The sequence below is a fragment of the Tenrec ecaudatus genome, chromosome 8 (genome assembly GCF_050624435.1).
Source record: "Tenrec ecaudatus isolate mTenEca1 chromosome 8, mTenEca1.hap1, whole genome shotgun sequence".
NCBI classification, from domain to species: Eukaryota; Metazoa; Chordata; class Mammalia; order Afrosoricida; family Tenrecidae; genus Tenrec; species Tenrec ecaudatus.
The window spans coordinates 93,818,025-93,835,679 of record NC_134537.1 but is presented as its reverse complement, the minus strand read 5'-3'; the positions used below and the strand labels follow the sequence as shown (position 1 = coordinate 93,835,679).

The window sequence follows — 17,655 nt, the reverse complement described above, 5'->3', positions numbered from 1 at the left end:
GTACACCATGCTGTGTCTGAGCCCACTGTCCTAGCCACCGTACCAGCCCATTTCCTTAGCAGTCTTGCTCTCTCTTCACTGACCTTCTGCTCTTGACATCCTTCTCCAGAGGTGGTCCCAGTTGATTGTATGTCCAAAGTAAGGAAGGCAAAGTCTTGTTATAGTTTTTTTTTTCTAAGGAACACACTGGCTATACTTCTTCTAAGACAGATCGGTTCGTTGTTCTGGCAGTTCATAGTGTATGCAATACTCTTTGCCAACACCATAATTCAGCTCTTCATTCTTCCTTATATACTTTCTCAGCTTCTGCACGCAGATGGGATCATTAAAGTACTACAGTTTGGATCATGCCCACCTGAGTCTTCAGAGCGGCATCTTTGCTTTTGAACACTTTATTAAGATCTTTTGCTGCGCATTTACACAATTAAGTGCATCATAGAACTTCCTGACTTCTGTTTTCATGAGCATTGATTATGGATTGAAATAAAATAAAATTCTTGGCAAGTTCAACATTTTCTCCCTTTATGAGAATGCTGCTTATTGATCACTTTGGTAGAAGTTTTATTTCTGAAACAAACTGAGAAGGAATTCAGGTTGGAGCCCAAATCACACACCTAGCATGTAAAACAATGTAAACATAAAAACTCCCTGCTAATCTAGGCAAATCCAAATATCAGCTCTGTCAGTGATCAGTACCTGAAAATAAAGAACATTGGTAGCCAAAGTGTTAAGCCCCTAACTGAAAGGCGGTTTGAGTCCATTCGCTAATTTATGGTAGAAAGATGTGACAGTTTGCTTTTGTACAGATACATAGCCTTGGAAACTGTGAGGGAGTTCTGTGTCTCACAAGGTCTATAAGAATCAACTCATTGGCAGTGGGTTTTTGGGGATTTAAAGTGTAGAAATAGAATTAGCATATAATTTGTTGCAGGGAATTTTTGTTCTGGTCCTTTATTCTTCCCTTCTACTTCATTCCTTTGGTGCAAAAGTGGGCTTAGAGTTGGTCAAAGATTTACAGCCTTGAAAGCCCATAGGAAAAGTTCTATATACTAGAGGGTCATTATAAGTCTAAATCATTTGGATGGCAGGGAGTTTGTGTTTTGGGTTTTAGGACCTCATTTATTATTAAAATTTCTTTTAATCTACCTTAAATTACATTTTGGAAGCTCAGTGTTTAGTTTAGATGAGGAAGAGATATACCCAAAACTGTAGGTAACCATAAAACTTTAGGGAATTCATGCTCTGGCTGCCTCCAGTTGAGACTCTTACTCTAATAAGAACTTTCCTGAAAGGAAATTTATAAATCTTGGGAATACTGAATCACTGAGAAAAATCTCATGTGAAAAAGACAAACAGGATCCCCAACCGTAACTTAATAATATGCATTAGTAGAAAAGTATAGAATAAGACATATATTAAATATATTGTATTTTAAGATTTTCTTTTCATTCTCTTTCATCATCATACTTCTATAGAAGACATTTATATCATTGGTATCAGTTCTCAGCCTCTGAGTCTTAATTTTAAAAAAATATGACTTGTTGTTCAGCCCCAAGGTGGATGGATATTTTATCACTGACGTTTGGGCAATCTCTATATTATTGGTTACTGCCTACAGCGAAGCGCTTGCTCAGGCAACAGCTTAGTGTTGTTTTTTTCTTTCCTTAACTATTTGTGTTGGTGATGGTAGTACATTTCAATGACGATTTATGGAAGAAAGATTGTTTGTGGAGATATAATACTGTCATTTTTTCATTAGAAAATATATAAAACTAAATTATAAGAGAATAGACACATTTGACCTTTTAGTGTTAATGGTGTGTGTGGTGTAGTGGTAAGTGCTTCACTGCTAACTGAAAGGCCAGCAGTCTACTTTCATAAAGATTCCCGACTTAAAGGGGGAGAAAGACAGCAGTGATGGATATATAACCCACTCACTCACAAACACACCGAGAGTGATGAACAGTAGAAATATAATGTTTTGAAAATTATGGCAACATATGTACAAGTTTGCTTGATGTAATTGATGTACAAATTGCTTGATGTAATTTATGGGTTGTTGTAATATCTGTAAGAGCCCCCAATAAAATAATTTACATTTATATTGGATCTCTGAATAGGAATTGACTCTTTAGTAACAGGTGTGGTTTCTTAGTTTGGTTTGTTGGTTTAGATAAAACATAAGAAAAGGAGAAGGGACTGTAAACATTGGATAACATCTATCATAAGTTGTAATCTATATCTGCTGCATTTATGTTGGTTTTCAGGTCATTTGAATTTTAATAGACCGAGAAACTGCTGGGAATAATAGAATCAGCTTTGGTTTAAGTTGTGTTTACTGAGGTTTTTAGTTGTATTTAGAGGTATACCATACAGCATACTATTTATATACAACATGTTTTTGTGTAATTTTACCTAGTTTTCAAATTTATGATAATAGAGTTAAACTTTTTAATTTGTTCAGCTTATTTTTCCTCTCTGCAGATGAGCTGGATTAATTATTTTACTTTACTGTTCAATTTTTCTTTTGATAATGTTCAACTGCAAAAGAAAGTACCAGTTTCAGTTCTGTTGTCAATACAATTCTGTTGATGAGTATCTGGAAGCTTAATCCATTTAATCTTGAAACTCAATTATTCTGTTGGACCTAACATCACTTCAAATCACTGTCAAATGAAATGTAATAGATTTTATTTTTGTCTTGAACATTACTTTGCTATTGACCATAATTTTTATATATCAGCCTTTAAAAAAAAATGTCCTTTAAGTAAATGTGTTTCCTACTTCTTGGACCTTCTCCCAAACAACAGGCTATTCTGTGACATTTATGAAATAGTCAATAGTTCTTTCTACCACCCATTGCACTTTTTGCGTGCATCTTCACGGGCTTGTTTTTGGATTTAAGATGGAAAAAAGGCACGTTGAAACCTGATCATGACTGTGTCTTTGTTATCTCTGCTCTGTCCACAGGATGAGTATAAACCAGAAAAAGCCCTGTCTGAGGAGGACTTAAAAAACGCTGTCAGTGTGCACCATGCACTGGCGTCCAAGGCCACTGACTACGAGAAGAAGCCAAATGTGCTCAAGCTCAAGACTGCTGACTGGAGGGTCCTGCTTTTCCAAGCCCAGTATGTGATCTTTTTATTTTTAATTTTCTTTTTCAATTTGTAGAGCAAGTCACAGTATCAGGCCCTACAGGGGCAGTATGTCTCAGTTGGCTTCATAGTTGCTAGCTGGTCACCTTGGAGACAAGGGCATACAAAGACCAGAAATAGACATAGGAATGCTGGGTTCACATATTTTGTCTACTAAAAAATAGCCCCGTAGTTTTTAATCAGATGTCCAGTTCCTCATCAATAAAACCACGAGGGTTTTAGTAGACAGATTCTATCACACAGTGAATAAAATGGGCCTGGATTCAAAGCACCATTTCCTAGCTACGTTAGACTGGGTTCCCTTAGAGACACAAAGCTAGTGATGCTTGTACGTGCATGTCTATAGAAAGAGAGTTATATCCAGAATGGCTCAGACAGTTGTAGAAGTGGGTAAGTTCATTCTGGTTCAAGTTCCCGGGCCAGATGTAAGCTGGAAGCTTCTCCTGACTGGTGTAGCAGAGGGCTGAAGCAGAAATACCATGGCCTTGTAGATGCAGAACTGAAAGAACCCGGGATCAGCTGGGAATGAATCCTAGGTCGGGATGGCTCCTGGGATTGGCAATCAATAGAAAGGAGGTCAACAAACCAGGTGCAGGATCCCGATCCAACAATAGAAATGAGCTGGCTTCCACACTAGCTATACTGTGCTACACTAGGAGCCGGCCACGCTCGGAAGGAAGCCTCCCTCAACTGTGTCAAGGCTGGGACCACAGTAAGGAGGTGGTACTCAGCCCTTTCTTACCACAGCCGCTTGGCTGCTTCACAGAAGATCCATCATCAAGTTGACCCCACCATGTTAGACTGTATCATGGGAGAATCCTGGCCCAGACAAGTTGATATCGAAGCTAACTATCACCCTAGCCCTGTGTCCTACAGTGTGACTTAATCTCTGTGAAGCTCCGTTTTTCACGAGTGGAGGTAATGATATTTACCTCTTAGGTTTCTGGCAAGAATTAAATAAGATAGAATGTATGAGGTGCCTCACACGGTATCTGGCACATAGAGTCTCCTTGGGAAGCTTCTGTCTGCCTCTCCTTGCCCTCCTTGCGGGGCTCTATTAATCCGTGATTATACTGGAGGGGAAAGGCAAGTCAGGCTGTGCACAGTGAAATGGTGTCTATGCCGCCTTAGCCTGGGATTCACTACAGCGGGAGCACTTCACCCCGAGGACTGAGACCATGACATGAGAAAGGTTGACTTTTTAGAACCCAATAAATAAGATAAGGGCAAACGTCGCATCAGGTAGCATTCATCCACCATGCCCTGGCACAATGAAATGGAAAAACTTCTCAGTCATTCTGTTTCTCAACTACCTGGGTTTGTTTGTTTGTTTTGTTTGTTTCATCTGAAAGGTTAGATGTGATCATTAAAGGGAAATCTCATTACTTCATCTAGAAGTGATGGAGAAATCAGTCAATTGAAATAATGGAATCAGAGATCAGGTTAGAAAAGAATAAAATCAACAAGATCAACAAAATCCAAGCCCCCTTCCCGAAAGCCCTTTCGAACCGCCGATGGCCCTGTAGGACAGCGAAGAAGGTCCATGTAGGACTTACTGCGCTGTAATCTTTATGGGACGTATAAATGGAGTATTTCATGGGTTTGAACCAGCAGCCAAATGCTAAACACCGAACCACCTGAGCTCCTGAAGAGAAACATGCAGGGGCGGATGATGGGAAAATCAGTGGGATGCAGATATTGTTTATCAAGAGGATTCATAATACCCTTGAGTAAAATTTTGCTGGAGATAATTTTTAAAAATAAGTGAAACCGTACATCAGCATGGAACTGCTGCCAAGAATTCAACTGGACTCCAGAGAAGATGAGGAATGAGGGATGTCATTGTGGGTGTCAGATGGATCTTGGCTAAAAACAAAGAATATCAGATAGTACGTGTCTTTTCCTCCCCGTGCGAGGGCATTCCGACTGTGTGAATCATAAAAAGTTGTGGATCACTTGGCTAAGAATGATAACTCCAGAACGCTTAACTCACGAGCAGAGCGTATAAGTCGCCAAGAGGCAGCCATTGGAGCAGAATCTGAGGTGGAGGGCAGGGCACTGTGTAGTTTAAATTCAGGAAAAATATGATTTGGGGTTGTACGTGCTGTCGCCATACTTAATTCAGTCTGTACAGTGAGGAGACAACAGGAGAAGCTGGGCGAGATGAAAAGCATGCACCGGTGCTGTAAATGAGAGCCGACTCCCGGGCACCTACCACGGCTGCGGCCTTGTAGCACACAGAAAGTAGATACCTGATAAAGTTTGTTGTCCGCCGCATTTCTTTCCTTTTATATCCTAATAGAATGACCTGTTCAGGTACTGTTTGTTACCATGGCAACAGCTATGTAAATGTTAATCCCAATGGAAGTGGCATCAGGGATCAATCGTCCATCTCTCTCTCAAAAAGAGTATGAAGTGCTGCCCTTTGAGCCCAGTAGTAAGAAACGAGCAAGGTGTGACATGCCGAGATAAAGAAATATCCTGACAGAGAGCTGTCTGTCTGTCTGTCCTAGAAACCCAGAGGAAATGCAAGGGTGGATAAACAAGATCAACTGTGTGGCAGCGGTCTTCTCTGCACCACCATTTCCAGCAGCCATTGGCTCTCAGAAGAAGTTTAGCCGCCCACTTCTGCCTGCCACTACAACAAAATTGTCACAGGTAAGCCATGGCTTTGACCTCGGGGAAATACGCTCTGTCAAACAAGGGTTGTTATGGACATCTGTATTTGAATAGTACTTGCGTTTGGGGCAGAGAGTGAGCCTTCCTTGGAGGAATGCATTGTCTAAATGGCACGAAATGCACTCTATTGAGTTGTCTACTTAGAGGAAGCTGGCAGTGTTGTTATTCTGTTGGTAGGACGCATTCATTGAATTTGGTTTCTAAGTGTTTATTCCTATACTAATCAAGCCATCAAGTTACCTGTTTTGATTTCTTTTTTTCCGTAAACTACCAGCTCATATTTTTTAAATGACTGGCCAATGTTAGAAATCCTGACTTGGTTACAAGCTGTTTGATCACTAGTTCATGTGTTCCATTTATTGAGCACCTGCCTGCCCTTGCCTGTATTGGGGACTGGGAAGATACAAGTATCCCAAAGTTTCCTCTGCTCACAGTGAGGGGGCCCGAGCATTCCCTGGCTCTCAGTGCAGAGCTAAGTGGACTCTACTGGGTTTCCTCAGCTAATTCAAAGTGTATGAGAACTCTGTTCAGCTTCTCTTCTGATGCCAGATTGATATTTCCAGACCCCCAAATTTAAAACTCTGCTTTGAGGACACTGGTGGGTTGGAATCTGCTCAATAGCCATGAGGCTTTTGTCTGTCTGTTTAGAGAGTATCTGAAGGGACCAAAGTCAGTCATCTGACACACAAGTCAGGGGTGGCGATTTTCAACCTGTGTGCAGGGGTTGTGAATCAGTCAAGTCCACTGCAGTGGTCTTTTGGGGTTTGGCCAGTAGACACTCGTCACTGACTAGTTCAGGTATTTGGAAGTGATTTTAATATCTGAATTTCTTATTGCTGCAAATAGATCATCTGACAGTAATCAGCCATATCTTAGTGTTTAGTGACCCTTTGCACATCTCTGGGATCAGTGGCATCGGGACATATGTATTTCGCAAGCATGGAGCATGTCCCTACTGTGCATCAGAGACTGTCTTAGGTTCTGGAAAGGCAGAGGTAAGCCAAGTCCAGAAGCTTTTCTGAAAGAGTGTCACGTACAAGTAAGTAAATAGTTGTAATGCCGTTTGATTGGTGGTTCAGGAAGAGTATGTTGAGGAAGAGGGGGAGTGAAGAGAAGGGCTATCGGGCCTGGCCTGGGAAGCGCAGTGTGGTGCCCAGGGCGAAGCAAACAGCATGGGCACGAGTAGGCCGGGCATGGGAGGAGAGAACGCAGCGGTCCAGCGGAGGACACGGAACGCAGGAACCACACAGAAGCCTCTGATAGGTCTTGAGCTGAGAGTGTTGAGGAAAGCCAGGGCTGTCCCTGGGTGAAGGGAAGCAAGTGTCTGTCCATCCTGTGTAGGCACTTGTGTGCTTCGCCAATTCCCCAGCGTGCTCAGGATACAGTGCAAGCAGGAAAGTAACGTGTTCCACTGTGTGCTTTGAAAATTAGTTTCACAATGAGAAGAAAATTTTGGGAAAAGGTCACATAAAGGCAGAAGGGCAAAGTTTGGAGGTTCTTTCAGTAATACAGAAGGATTGGTGGTGCGAGTGAGCAAGTGTGGGACTACTAACCACAAGGTTGGTGGTTCAAGCCCACCAGCTGCTCCACAGGAGGGTGCTGAGGCTGTCCGCCCCTGTGTAGATTTACTGCCTTGGAAAACCCTATATAGGATCAGTATGAGTAAATGTGGATTCGCCAGCACTGATTGTTTGGTTTGGTAATCCCAAAGAGAAGTAACTGTTAGTTTCAGAAGCGGCGAATAGAAGAAGTAGTAGAAGTACTGGAATGATCTTCAGGGTACAGAATGGATAGTTCAGCTGGCCGGAGGTGGGAGAGAAAACGGCATGTCTTCTGGGACTGGGCAGCTGGAGATGCACGTTTCTCTGACCTACCATTAGGACATCACGTCTCTTGCTAGGTCCCTACTGTGGCTGCTCAGGGTCCATTCCTGGATTTCGCCTCTTGCCCACCTCCAAGTGTTGCTTAGCAGTGATCATACGAATATGGGAGAGACTCGGGTTTTTTTGTTTTTTAATAATGACTTTAGCTGGGGGAAAGCAGGGAGATTTTTGTTGTGACAAGAGAAAGGAGCAATACATCCAGAAAAATAAATTAATTAAATTATGACCAAAAATAAATAAAGTAAAATGGATCAGAAAAAGTGCCACAAGACCATAGGGTAATGCTGGTGAGATCAGATTCAGTGGTATATCAGGAGCAGAAGCCACACTGGACATCTTTGCTGAGCGTATGAAAGAAAGTAGAGGGAAGGAATGAGGGAAACTCCTGCCATGACGTCAGAGAAACAGTGGAAGAGAGGAGACGTGGTCTGAGGGTTTGTTTTAACTTACTGTGCTGTGACTGCTTGCTGTGTAGGCATTGCTATTGTTGTGTGGTTCATAGACCAGTAGAAACACTTAAATACAAAGGACTAAGCTAGCTCAATTTACTGTGCAAAGTGGCAAAGTAAATATTTTAAGTGAAAGAGGGGAAGATTATTTTTTAAAATCATTTTATTGGAGACTCGTACAGCTCTTATCACTATCCATACATACATCCATTGTGTCAAGCACATTTGTACATATTGCTGCCATCATCATTTTCAAAATATTTTCTTTCTATTTGAGCCCTTGGTATTAGCTCATTTCCCCCCTTCCCCACCCTCCCACCCTCATGAACCCTTGATAATTTATAATTCTTTTTCATGTCTTAAACACTGACCAATGTCTACCTTCACCCACTTTTCTGTTGTCCATTCCCATAGGAGGGGGTTAATTGTAGATCATTGTGATTGCTTCCTCCTTTCCCCCTTAACCTCCTGGTATCACTACTCTCTTTACTGGTCCTGTGGGGTTTATCTGTCCTGGATTCCCTGTGGTTCCAGCTCTTATCTGTACCCATGTACATGCTCTCGTCTAGCCAGATTTGCAAGCTATAATTGGGGTCATGGTTGGGGGTAGGGAGGAGCATTAAAGAAGTAGAGGAAAGTTGTATGTTTCATCCGTGCTATACAGCAACCCTGACTGACTCATCTCTTCCTTCTGACCCATCTGTAAGGGGATATCCAATTGTCTACAGATGGGCTTTGGTTCTCCACTCTGTACTCCTCCTCATTCACATTGATAATGATTTTTTTGTTCTGGGTCTTTGATGCTTGATATATAATCCCATAAAAACTCATGATCACAAAGGCCGGTGTGCTTCTTCCATGTGGACTTTGTTACTTCTCAGCTAGATGACCACTTGTTTATCTTCAAGCTTTTAAGACCCTAGACACGATATCTTTTGATAGCCGGGCATCATCAGCTTTCTTCACCACATTTGCTTATGCCACCCACTGTGTCTTAAGTGATCATGTCGGGAAGGTGAGCATCATGGAATGTCAGTTTAAGAGAATAAAGTATTCTTGCATTGAGGGAGTACTTGAGTGGAGATCCAATGTCCATCTGCTACCATAATACTTAACATATAAATATATGTACATAGATCTTTTTCCTGATCATTATACATGAATATATTTACGTATGTGCATGCCTGTATTTAGACCTCTATACATGTCCTTTGCCTCCCAGTTCTTTCCTCTATTTAAGAGAGAAGGTTTTATCGTTCTTTTTTCTTGTGACAAGAAAGCACATTGGCTGACTTCTCCATGTGCTTCATATGAACTTAGGTAAACAGCTGTATTTTCCTCCTTTCAGCACAAGCCATGAGCGGCCTTCCAGAAAGGGGAGAATGTAAACAACTGAGCAGAAAGCACCGTCCGGGTTGTTTCCTCATCTTAATTGCATTAGTTTTCCTTTCTTTCTAGTAATCACACCATAATCCATGGAGAAGATGAGTGGAAGCTATCTTGAATGTCCGGTGTAGCTTAGAGCAGCATGGAGGGCTTTCTGGTTCTTGACTCACTATAGGGTTTATGGTTCTGTCTATAAATTGAAATATATACTGCGGCTCCGTCTATATGAGCTATATACCATTAAGTCACCTTAGCATGAAAATGAATGTGTATGGATCTATGAGCATTTGCAAGGGGCCAGTCAAGCAAGCATTTGTAACAGGACAAGAAGCACCTATCTTAAACAAATGTCTTAAACTGGAACTAACCCCATGGGACACACATTTTTAAATACATCTTCCTCACTTTGGACCTAAAACCATAGAAATGCCAAGAAAATGCATATCTAGTATCATCAAAGTGGTACATTCAGGATTTAAATAAGAAAGCAGTAACCAAACTGAAGTGCCCTCAAATGACACAGAAGACAAGATGCCTGAGCTCTTTCATGCATTTTGTTTCTCTGAAAAGGAATACAAACAACGCCATAAAAAGTCTGGCCTCTGTGTCCCTTTTCTACATCTAGACGATGAGAAGCTTGTCTACAATGTCTTTACATTTCTTTCTAGCACTAACTCTGTCTTATTTCTTTGCCCGGGTCATAAGTTTAATGGTTGTTTACCAAAAATGAAAGGATGTTTTTGCATTTGAGAGCCTAATATGAATTTAGGAAAAAATTGGAAGCCTGAGCTCATGATAAAGTATAGGTTAGAAAGAGCAAGGGGAGAGCTGGTCTTACACAGCCTGATGCAGGTCTTTGGGGTACGGTCCACTTCATGTAAAGATTCATGGAGGTGTGGGGTCTGTGTTGGAATCCTGAAATATATGGCTGGATAGGCCCAATCGCCCTCCAATACCTGGTACACTAGCCTGGATTGCTGAGACCAGGAGTCCTCAGCTGTGGTGCTGTGGACCTTCTGGGTGTTACCATTTTAATTGGACAAGGCTATCGTGCAATGTGGGCCCTGTGGCAGCCTCTTTAGCATCAACCCGTTAGGTGCCAGGAGCCCCAGGTTGTGTGACCTCTGCAGACATTGTCACCTGCCCTGTGGGGTCAAAGTCCTGCTGAGATCTTTGTTGCCGGTTGCCATTGAGTTGCCACTGGCTCAAGGTGTGACCCCAGGTCACAGAGCAGAGCTGTTCTGCTGGGTTTTCATGATCTTTGATTTACCTGAATCTGAGGCACCTCTGGGTTGGTTTGAATTGTCAACTACCTCTCAAGTCGTAATCATCCATTTCACCAGGGACAATCTGAACCTCTGAGCCTCACCCTGGCTGTGAGTGCCCTGAATGCCAGAGCCACCGGTTCATTTAATTCGCACAACTCCATAGCTATGTGAATGTTCTGCAGAGGAGAGTGGGAGGGAGAATTGTTAGCAAAATATTAAACTATCGGTGAAAAGACTCTTTGGTACTTTCCAAACACATTTTCCATTATTCTTTCATTTGCTAGTTTTTCTTTATTTCTGTCTTTGATCCAAAATGTTTCCTATTAAACCTGGTTATCCGTGCAGAGGGGATGTAATAAAGAATCAATCTAATACTGTGTTAGTCCAGGTTGCCTAGAGAAACAAATCCAGGGAGACTTATGTGTGTACGCAAGAACTTTATATCAAAGAGCAATTGTACACTAAGAAAACATCCCGACCAGATCAAGCTCTTAAGTCCGATATTAGCCCATATGTCTGATACCAATCTATAAGTTCCTCTTCAGACTCACGCAACACATGCAATGGAAGATCACAGGCCAGTGGGTGGAAAGTCTTATGGATCCAGTGGTGGTAGAAGCCTCTCAGCGCTTGTGTTGGTCTCCACGTGGCTACTCCAGCACCAGGGCTCTGGTTCCATCAGTGTCGCTCCATGTGTCTTGTCAATAAGAACGTGTAGCACAGAGTGTGGGTCTAGCCTCCAGTGAGCTATTTATCTCCATCGCACCTCCAAGTGCTGTCTTCAAGGTGTGACCTGATTGACAGGCTAAACACGACCCCTCTACTCATAATGGTCTCAAGTTGACACGAGATTATGTGCCCACCACAAATGCCAGCCAGATGCATGTCTAGTATTATCAAAGAGACGTCGTCAGAGAGTCCCTGAGCAGCTGTGTGGGAGGAGTTCCCATCCTTAGTCTGTCCGGGGCGGGGTGGCGCCACTGCATCGCTCTCTTTCTGTTATGTTGAGGAGATTACATTCACGGTCCATGTTTTGTTTTGCCTCTGGTGCCGCTCAGAGGGAGCCTGGTGGCACCGTAGTTTACATATTGAGCTGCTCATCCACGGATCGGTGGTTTGAACCCGCTAGCTGCACTGGAGGAAGCAGCAGCAGTCTGCTTCTGTGGCGATTACAGCCTGTGAATCGTTCTGTGAGGCGGTTCTGCTGCATCCCTTAGGGATGCTATGACGTGGAGGAGTGACAGAGCCAGTGCCTGGAGGGCATGTCTAATCCTTCTGGCGTGGTTACCCTTCAAGAGTTACTGGACACCCTCCAAAGCGGCTGTCTTCAGGCTTCCATGTGCACAGGGACAGCTGGGAAAAGTACGCATTTCCGGTCCTGCTAGGTAGGTTGATCAGGCCCAGCCTGGGGCTCAGGAACATAGAGGTTTCATATCCACACTAAGGTGGTGAGTGGCTCACAGATGGCAGCAGATCATACGCAGGGGCTCTGTGTGTTGAGCCATCTCTCCCTCCACGGAACGGTGTCCCCAGGTGACACAAACACTTCCGCACTCCACCGCTAGCTGGAAACTCAAGAAGGGCCTCGGAAGAAAGTCCTGGTGCTCTGTTTCCAAAAGGCCTTAGAAGCATAACCCCCTGGCGAGCACAGTTCTACTTAGGCTGCACCTGGGGGTTTCCCACGAGGCAACGGTAGCTGCCTACAACAAGAGCCTCTCGGGTCTTTTCCCTCCTGCCACAGCCCTGCACCTGGGGATGTCACCACCTCCTCAGACCTAGCCCGGCTGCCTCCTGATTCCGGCCGTTTTCTTGGGGAACTCTCACCCGATGGCTACGTGCTTAATGCTGAGTGTTGCGGGCCAGGTCTTGTGATAGACAACACTGTTGTAAAGCAGAAGTCCCAGGCCCGCTTCTCCCATAGAAGTCGCCCACTCACCACTTGAATCCTGTGGCTGGACCCAACAAGCAGGGGTGAGGGCCAGGGGAGGACCAGACATTCGGAGCCATCTCCGAAAGTTCTGTCAGTCTCGCTTGCTAAATACCCTTCATGGTCCACCTACCTACGCTTCCTGCTTCAGGCTCTGGTCATACTTGACCTAACATTTCTGATGGCTCACCCTCTCGGGCGGTCCTGTCTGCAGACCACACACTGGGCCCCGGGCAGGCCTCTCTGCTCAGCCCTGTCATGGGACACTCTGCCTTCAAAACATGTATACACTAATACGGCAGGCAAAATTCTCACCCTGGACCAAGTGTGTGATCTATATTGTTATGTATTATTGTAGAGCATGCATATGTAATGATCGTGCGACATAGATTCAAGCGTTGCAGGCAAGGAGGAGCTCGTGACCTCTGGGGTAACACTGGATTTGATCGGAATTTGGAGTAAGAATGAGCCAGAGTAAAAACGGCATGTTTGGGGGTCCTGGAAGAGAAAGTAACATAGAAGAAATCAGAGCCAGTTTATGAAGAGTGTTCAAAACCGAGTTTGGTGCAGATACCTTGAACAATAGAATGTTTTAAAGCTTATTTTTCCAATGATCCTTTGGTCTTGAAGGGGTTGTTCAAATGATGTTCATGACTAGGAGTTGGGAGGACAAGACTGGAGAGCTGGTTTCTGGACATTGGTAGTGACCAAAGCCGTGCCCTTGGCATCAGGACAGGAGCCTCGCTTGCTAGCTCACCCTGGAGGTACTGCAGGGTGGATCCTGTCACCAACCAAGTGCCTCTATCTCATCTCCTTGTCCTTTGGCAAACTGTCCTCCTGAGAGGAGATTAGGATTTGACAAGTAAGAAGTTTTCCTCCACCCTGATGTGCCATATACACAGGGAAAAATTACATCTTTAATGGTATCTGCCACTGACTTTTAAAATAAAACTTCAACTGATCACAGTGATTAATATAAAGCAACCCCCCCCCAGGGGGATCAACAATAGAAATGTGGGTAAAAGGAGAGAGCAGATGGTGTAAGATATGAAAATAATAATTTACAATTAATCAAGGGTTCACAAGTGGGAGAGAGAGGAGTTCTACAAGGGCTCAAGTAGAAAGAAAATGTTTTGAAAATGATGATGGCAACATGTATACAAATATGCTTGATATAATTGATGTATGGATTATTGTAAGAGCTGTAAGAGCCCCTGATAAAGTGATTTATAAAAATAAATAAAATAAAATTTCATTTCCCTACATTTTGCAAATATTGCCAGTATATGTCCGTTTGCATACGGACACAAATTCTCTTGCATCTAATAGCTCGATGCTTTTTTAAAAATCACATCCTAAAGTAAAGCCATGTTAAGAGATTTACCCTACCTGAGTTCCTCTCTCCAGGCACTGCTGTGTGTTTCTCAGCCCTGTCTGCAACCCCGTTACTATTGTCTCGTAAGAAGGCTGTGCATGATTCCACTAACATAAGCAAGGACAAAAGGGGGGACACCGTCTTGTCCGCTACAAATATATTTTCCCTGATCAGAGAGTGCCACCTATGCCATGGCACCTGCCTCCCTGGCTTTGCTTGTACCATCAGTAACTTCTGGGCATTTCATTTATCCAGGAGCTCGCCCATGCAGACACTGCATGTCCTCCTTATCTGTGCCAGAAAGCTGGCCATTATCCTTTATATATTTTTTTTTCTTGTTGAAATGCACAGGCCTTAGAGGATAGGGTGTTGAAAGCCTGTGAGAATGCTCCCTAGACTTCTGCTTCATGAAAACTCTGGATGGGAAATGAAGCATTGCCCTTGAACCACAACCTTTGTATGACTGGTTTCTTCATATATCTATATATGTATATGTATATTCATACATAAATGCATGTGTGTATGCATATGTTCACACACATATATGCATGTGGATATGCATGTGCTCACACACATATGCACGTGTGTGTAAAACCCTTCATGGCTAACATTTAATGCAACTATAGAAAATAGGCTTATAAAACATAGTATCATGAGTGAGCCTTGGAGATATATGCATAAACCTTGCATAATTTATTAATATGCATTTCAGTATTAAGTGGAAAGTGGCACATATGTGCTGTTTAAATGGTCTTGGAAACACTTAGAGCAGTTTCACCTCATCCAAACTCCGGCTGTTTATGAACACTGACTAGCTAGCAATGAATTTGTCTTTTGTGTTCTTTGATAACTTTTAACCAAATAATTACAATAAAGTTGAAGGGAATAGGACCCTCTCCTACTTTGGAGGGAAAAGCAGGAGTGGGCTCATCAGTAGACTGCTATCTGATAGGTTTCAGAGAAGAATTATTTCTTCCGAGCATTACTTGTTTCAAAAAGCACACAGATTGTTGAGATAGAAAGGAGGGAACGGACAGCCTTGCTGGGTGGACATGAACCCCAAGTTCTGTGCTCCTGAAGCAAAGCGCTTCACTGTTCCCCTGGTGCCTGGCCTGTCGAGGGGCCTGGCCAGAGGTAGGATCCCAGACTTGGTGACACAGGCCTAACAAAAGTCTCTGAAGGAGTTTGCTGTGAAGTGAAGCATTGGCTGCTCTCCTGGCAATATGGAAACACTAACGTGAGCGAGTTGCTTAAGCGGTAGTATCTAGGCACAGCAACGGATCGCAAAGAATTAAGGTCATTCATCACAAGGGGTTTTTAAAAGCACTGTACTTTTTTTTATTGATTTCTTTTCTGGAAACTAAATGGCCTAACAATTTCCTACAGGAGGAGCAGCTGAAATCTCATGAAAGCAAGTTGAAGCAGATCACCACGGAGTTGGCTGAGCACCGCTCGTATCCCCCCGACAAAAAGGTGAAAGCCAAAGAGATCGATGAATACAAACTGAAGGACCATTATCTGGAGTTTGAGGTATGTTGCACCAACCTGTAACCAATGCCTAGAATTGAATTATGCCTTAGCCGGGAGGCAGTTCTTTGTTTTTATATTCATATGTCCATTATAGTTACTGTAACGAGGAGCCATGCCTTGGCTATAACTGGGGGTCTGAAGAGGCAGATACCTATACTCTATCCTGGATTATGGACTGTGGTACAAAAGTTCTCAGTTGCCAGACAGCACTGCATAGTTGTCATTGTTTTTTTCCTGAAAAGAGGGAAATAGGCCAAATAAGTTTGGGAACCTCTGATTTATACCCAGCGCTCTGTGCCCTATCTTCTGACACATCAGACGATCTTAGTTTCAGGTAACCCAGTGGCATCAATGTCTTCCAAATGAGGGCTCATGAATTTTCTGACTTCTCCATCCCCTGCTCATAAATTCATAAGTCTATGGATTGTTTTTTTAATTCCGTATTAATTTGTAAGCAGTCTCTGAAATCTGTCTGGTGGAAACACAAACATTGATCCTCATCCGGGCAAGCCCATTGATGGATGCTCTAGAAAGACTGATGAGATCAAAAGGATGATATAACGTCATGATTAGCCCATTGGATTTCTTAGTGCTGTTGTCTAAGATTATGCTTTCTCTGATGGAAGGAGCCCCAGTGGTGCTGTTAGGTAAGCATTGGACTGCTAACCACAAAGTCAACAGTTCAAGCCCACTAGTGACTCCATGAGAGAAAGAGGTGACCATCTGCTCCTATAAAGATAATATAGCCTCAGAAACATGATATAGGTCACGATGAGTTAGAATCCACTCAATGACAGTGGGTTTGGTGGGTTGGGCTTGAGTGTTTCTGCGATCGAGGCAATGCTGAACAAGGACAGCCTGAATGATTCGCAGGACTACTTTCTGCTGTGCACATGCCTCTGGTGAGTCTCCTCCCAGCTGCCACCTGGACCACTCGCCATGGTAACGTGCAGGGGCTGGTGAATGCCTCCTCTACATTAGCCACACCAATGCCAGGCTTTGCGATTGCAGCCTGCCAACAGTCTGATGACTCAATCCACTGGGCTCAATTTTCCCGTCGAGCCTCCAAGCAGCAGCTCTTTCCAGTTTATCACTGTTATTAGGCCACGGGGATGCATTCTTACCATCCACTGACCGTCATATGGATTGATGAACTAGAATGAGGAGAGTTTACCGTATATACTTGAGTATAAGCCGACCCGAAGATCAGCTGAGGCACCTAATTTTACCACAAAAACTGCATTAAAAAGGTGCTGAAACACTCGGCTTATACTCGAGTATATACGGTGTATGCTCTGGCCTAGGAAGGTAGGACATTTTAAACTAAGCTGGAAAAATGTGTCTAGTAGGAGACCGGAGATAGTGCCAGCAGTTCATTGCTCTGCTATTTGCTGCAAGGTGAGTGGTCCAAACCCTCTCAGAAGTGCCTTGCAAGATAGGCACTATCTTTGCTTCCCAAAGGCCATGGCCTTGAACCCCACAGAACAGGTCTACTCTAGACAGGAGGTCACCACAAATCGGAAGTGACTCAGTGGTAACTGATTGCAATGAAGGTTACCTTGAACTCCTTGTCCCTGTTGCCGGAGTTTCAGGAGGTCCTTGGGCTCACCCCACTTCAAGCATCCACTTAAAAGATGGAAAATGCTCTTTTTTTTTTAATTATTAAGCAGCATGGAAGTCAATGAGGAAAAAAAAACTGTTCATTTTCACAAAATCTTCTTCTGATGGATATGCAGAATGTATACTTTGTCATTCTTTTTCCCCGGGGCTCTATTCTCTTTTACTTGATAGGAGGCATGATAGAAGTTATCCTTCCTCTCCTGTATTCCTCCTCCAGCTTGAATCCTGAGCGTCACCGGAGGCACCCCATTCCCCAGGGCCAGTCCCACTTTTGCCACTCTCAGCGACCTGCAGGCTGGAGCACACCCTTCCTTATAGGGATATTTCTTTTGTCACCTCCTTGCTGACTACTGATCTTCTTGTCTGTCACCAGGACCTGGTGC

The 17,655-nt window shown here is 43.5% G+C and overlaps 1 protein-coding gene across 5 annotated transcripts in view; it reads left to right on the top strand.

The window, feature by feature from the left end:
- Window positions 1-17,655, top strand: part of PSD3 (pleckstrin and Sec7 domain containing 3) — a 527,311-nt gene that overhangs the window by 487,804 nt on the left and 21,852 nt on the right. For all 5 annotated transcript variants that reach the window (XM_075556571.1, XM_075556567.1, XM_075556568.1 and 2 more), the window contains 3 exons: window positions 2,971-3,128; window positions 5,669-5,813; window positions 15,509-15,652. In XM_075556571.1, coding sequence (XP_075412686.1) covers window positions 2,971-3,128; window positions 5,669-5,813; window positions 15,509-15,652 — 447 coding nt within the window. The remainder of the gene's footprint in view (window positions 1-2,970; window positions 3,129-5,668; window positions 5,814-15,508; window positions 15,653-17,655) is intronic.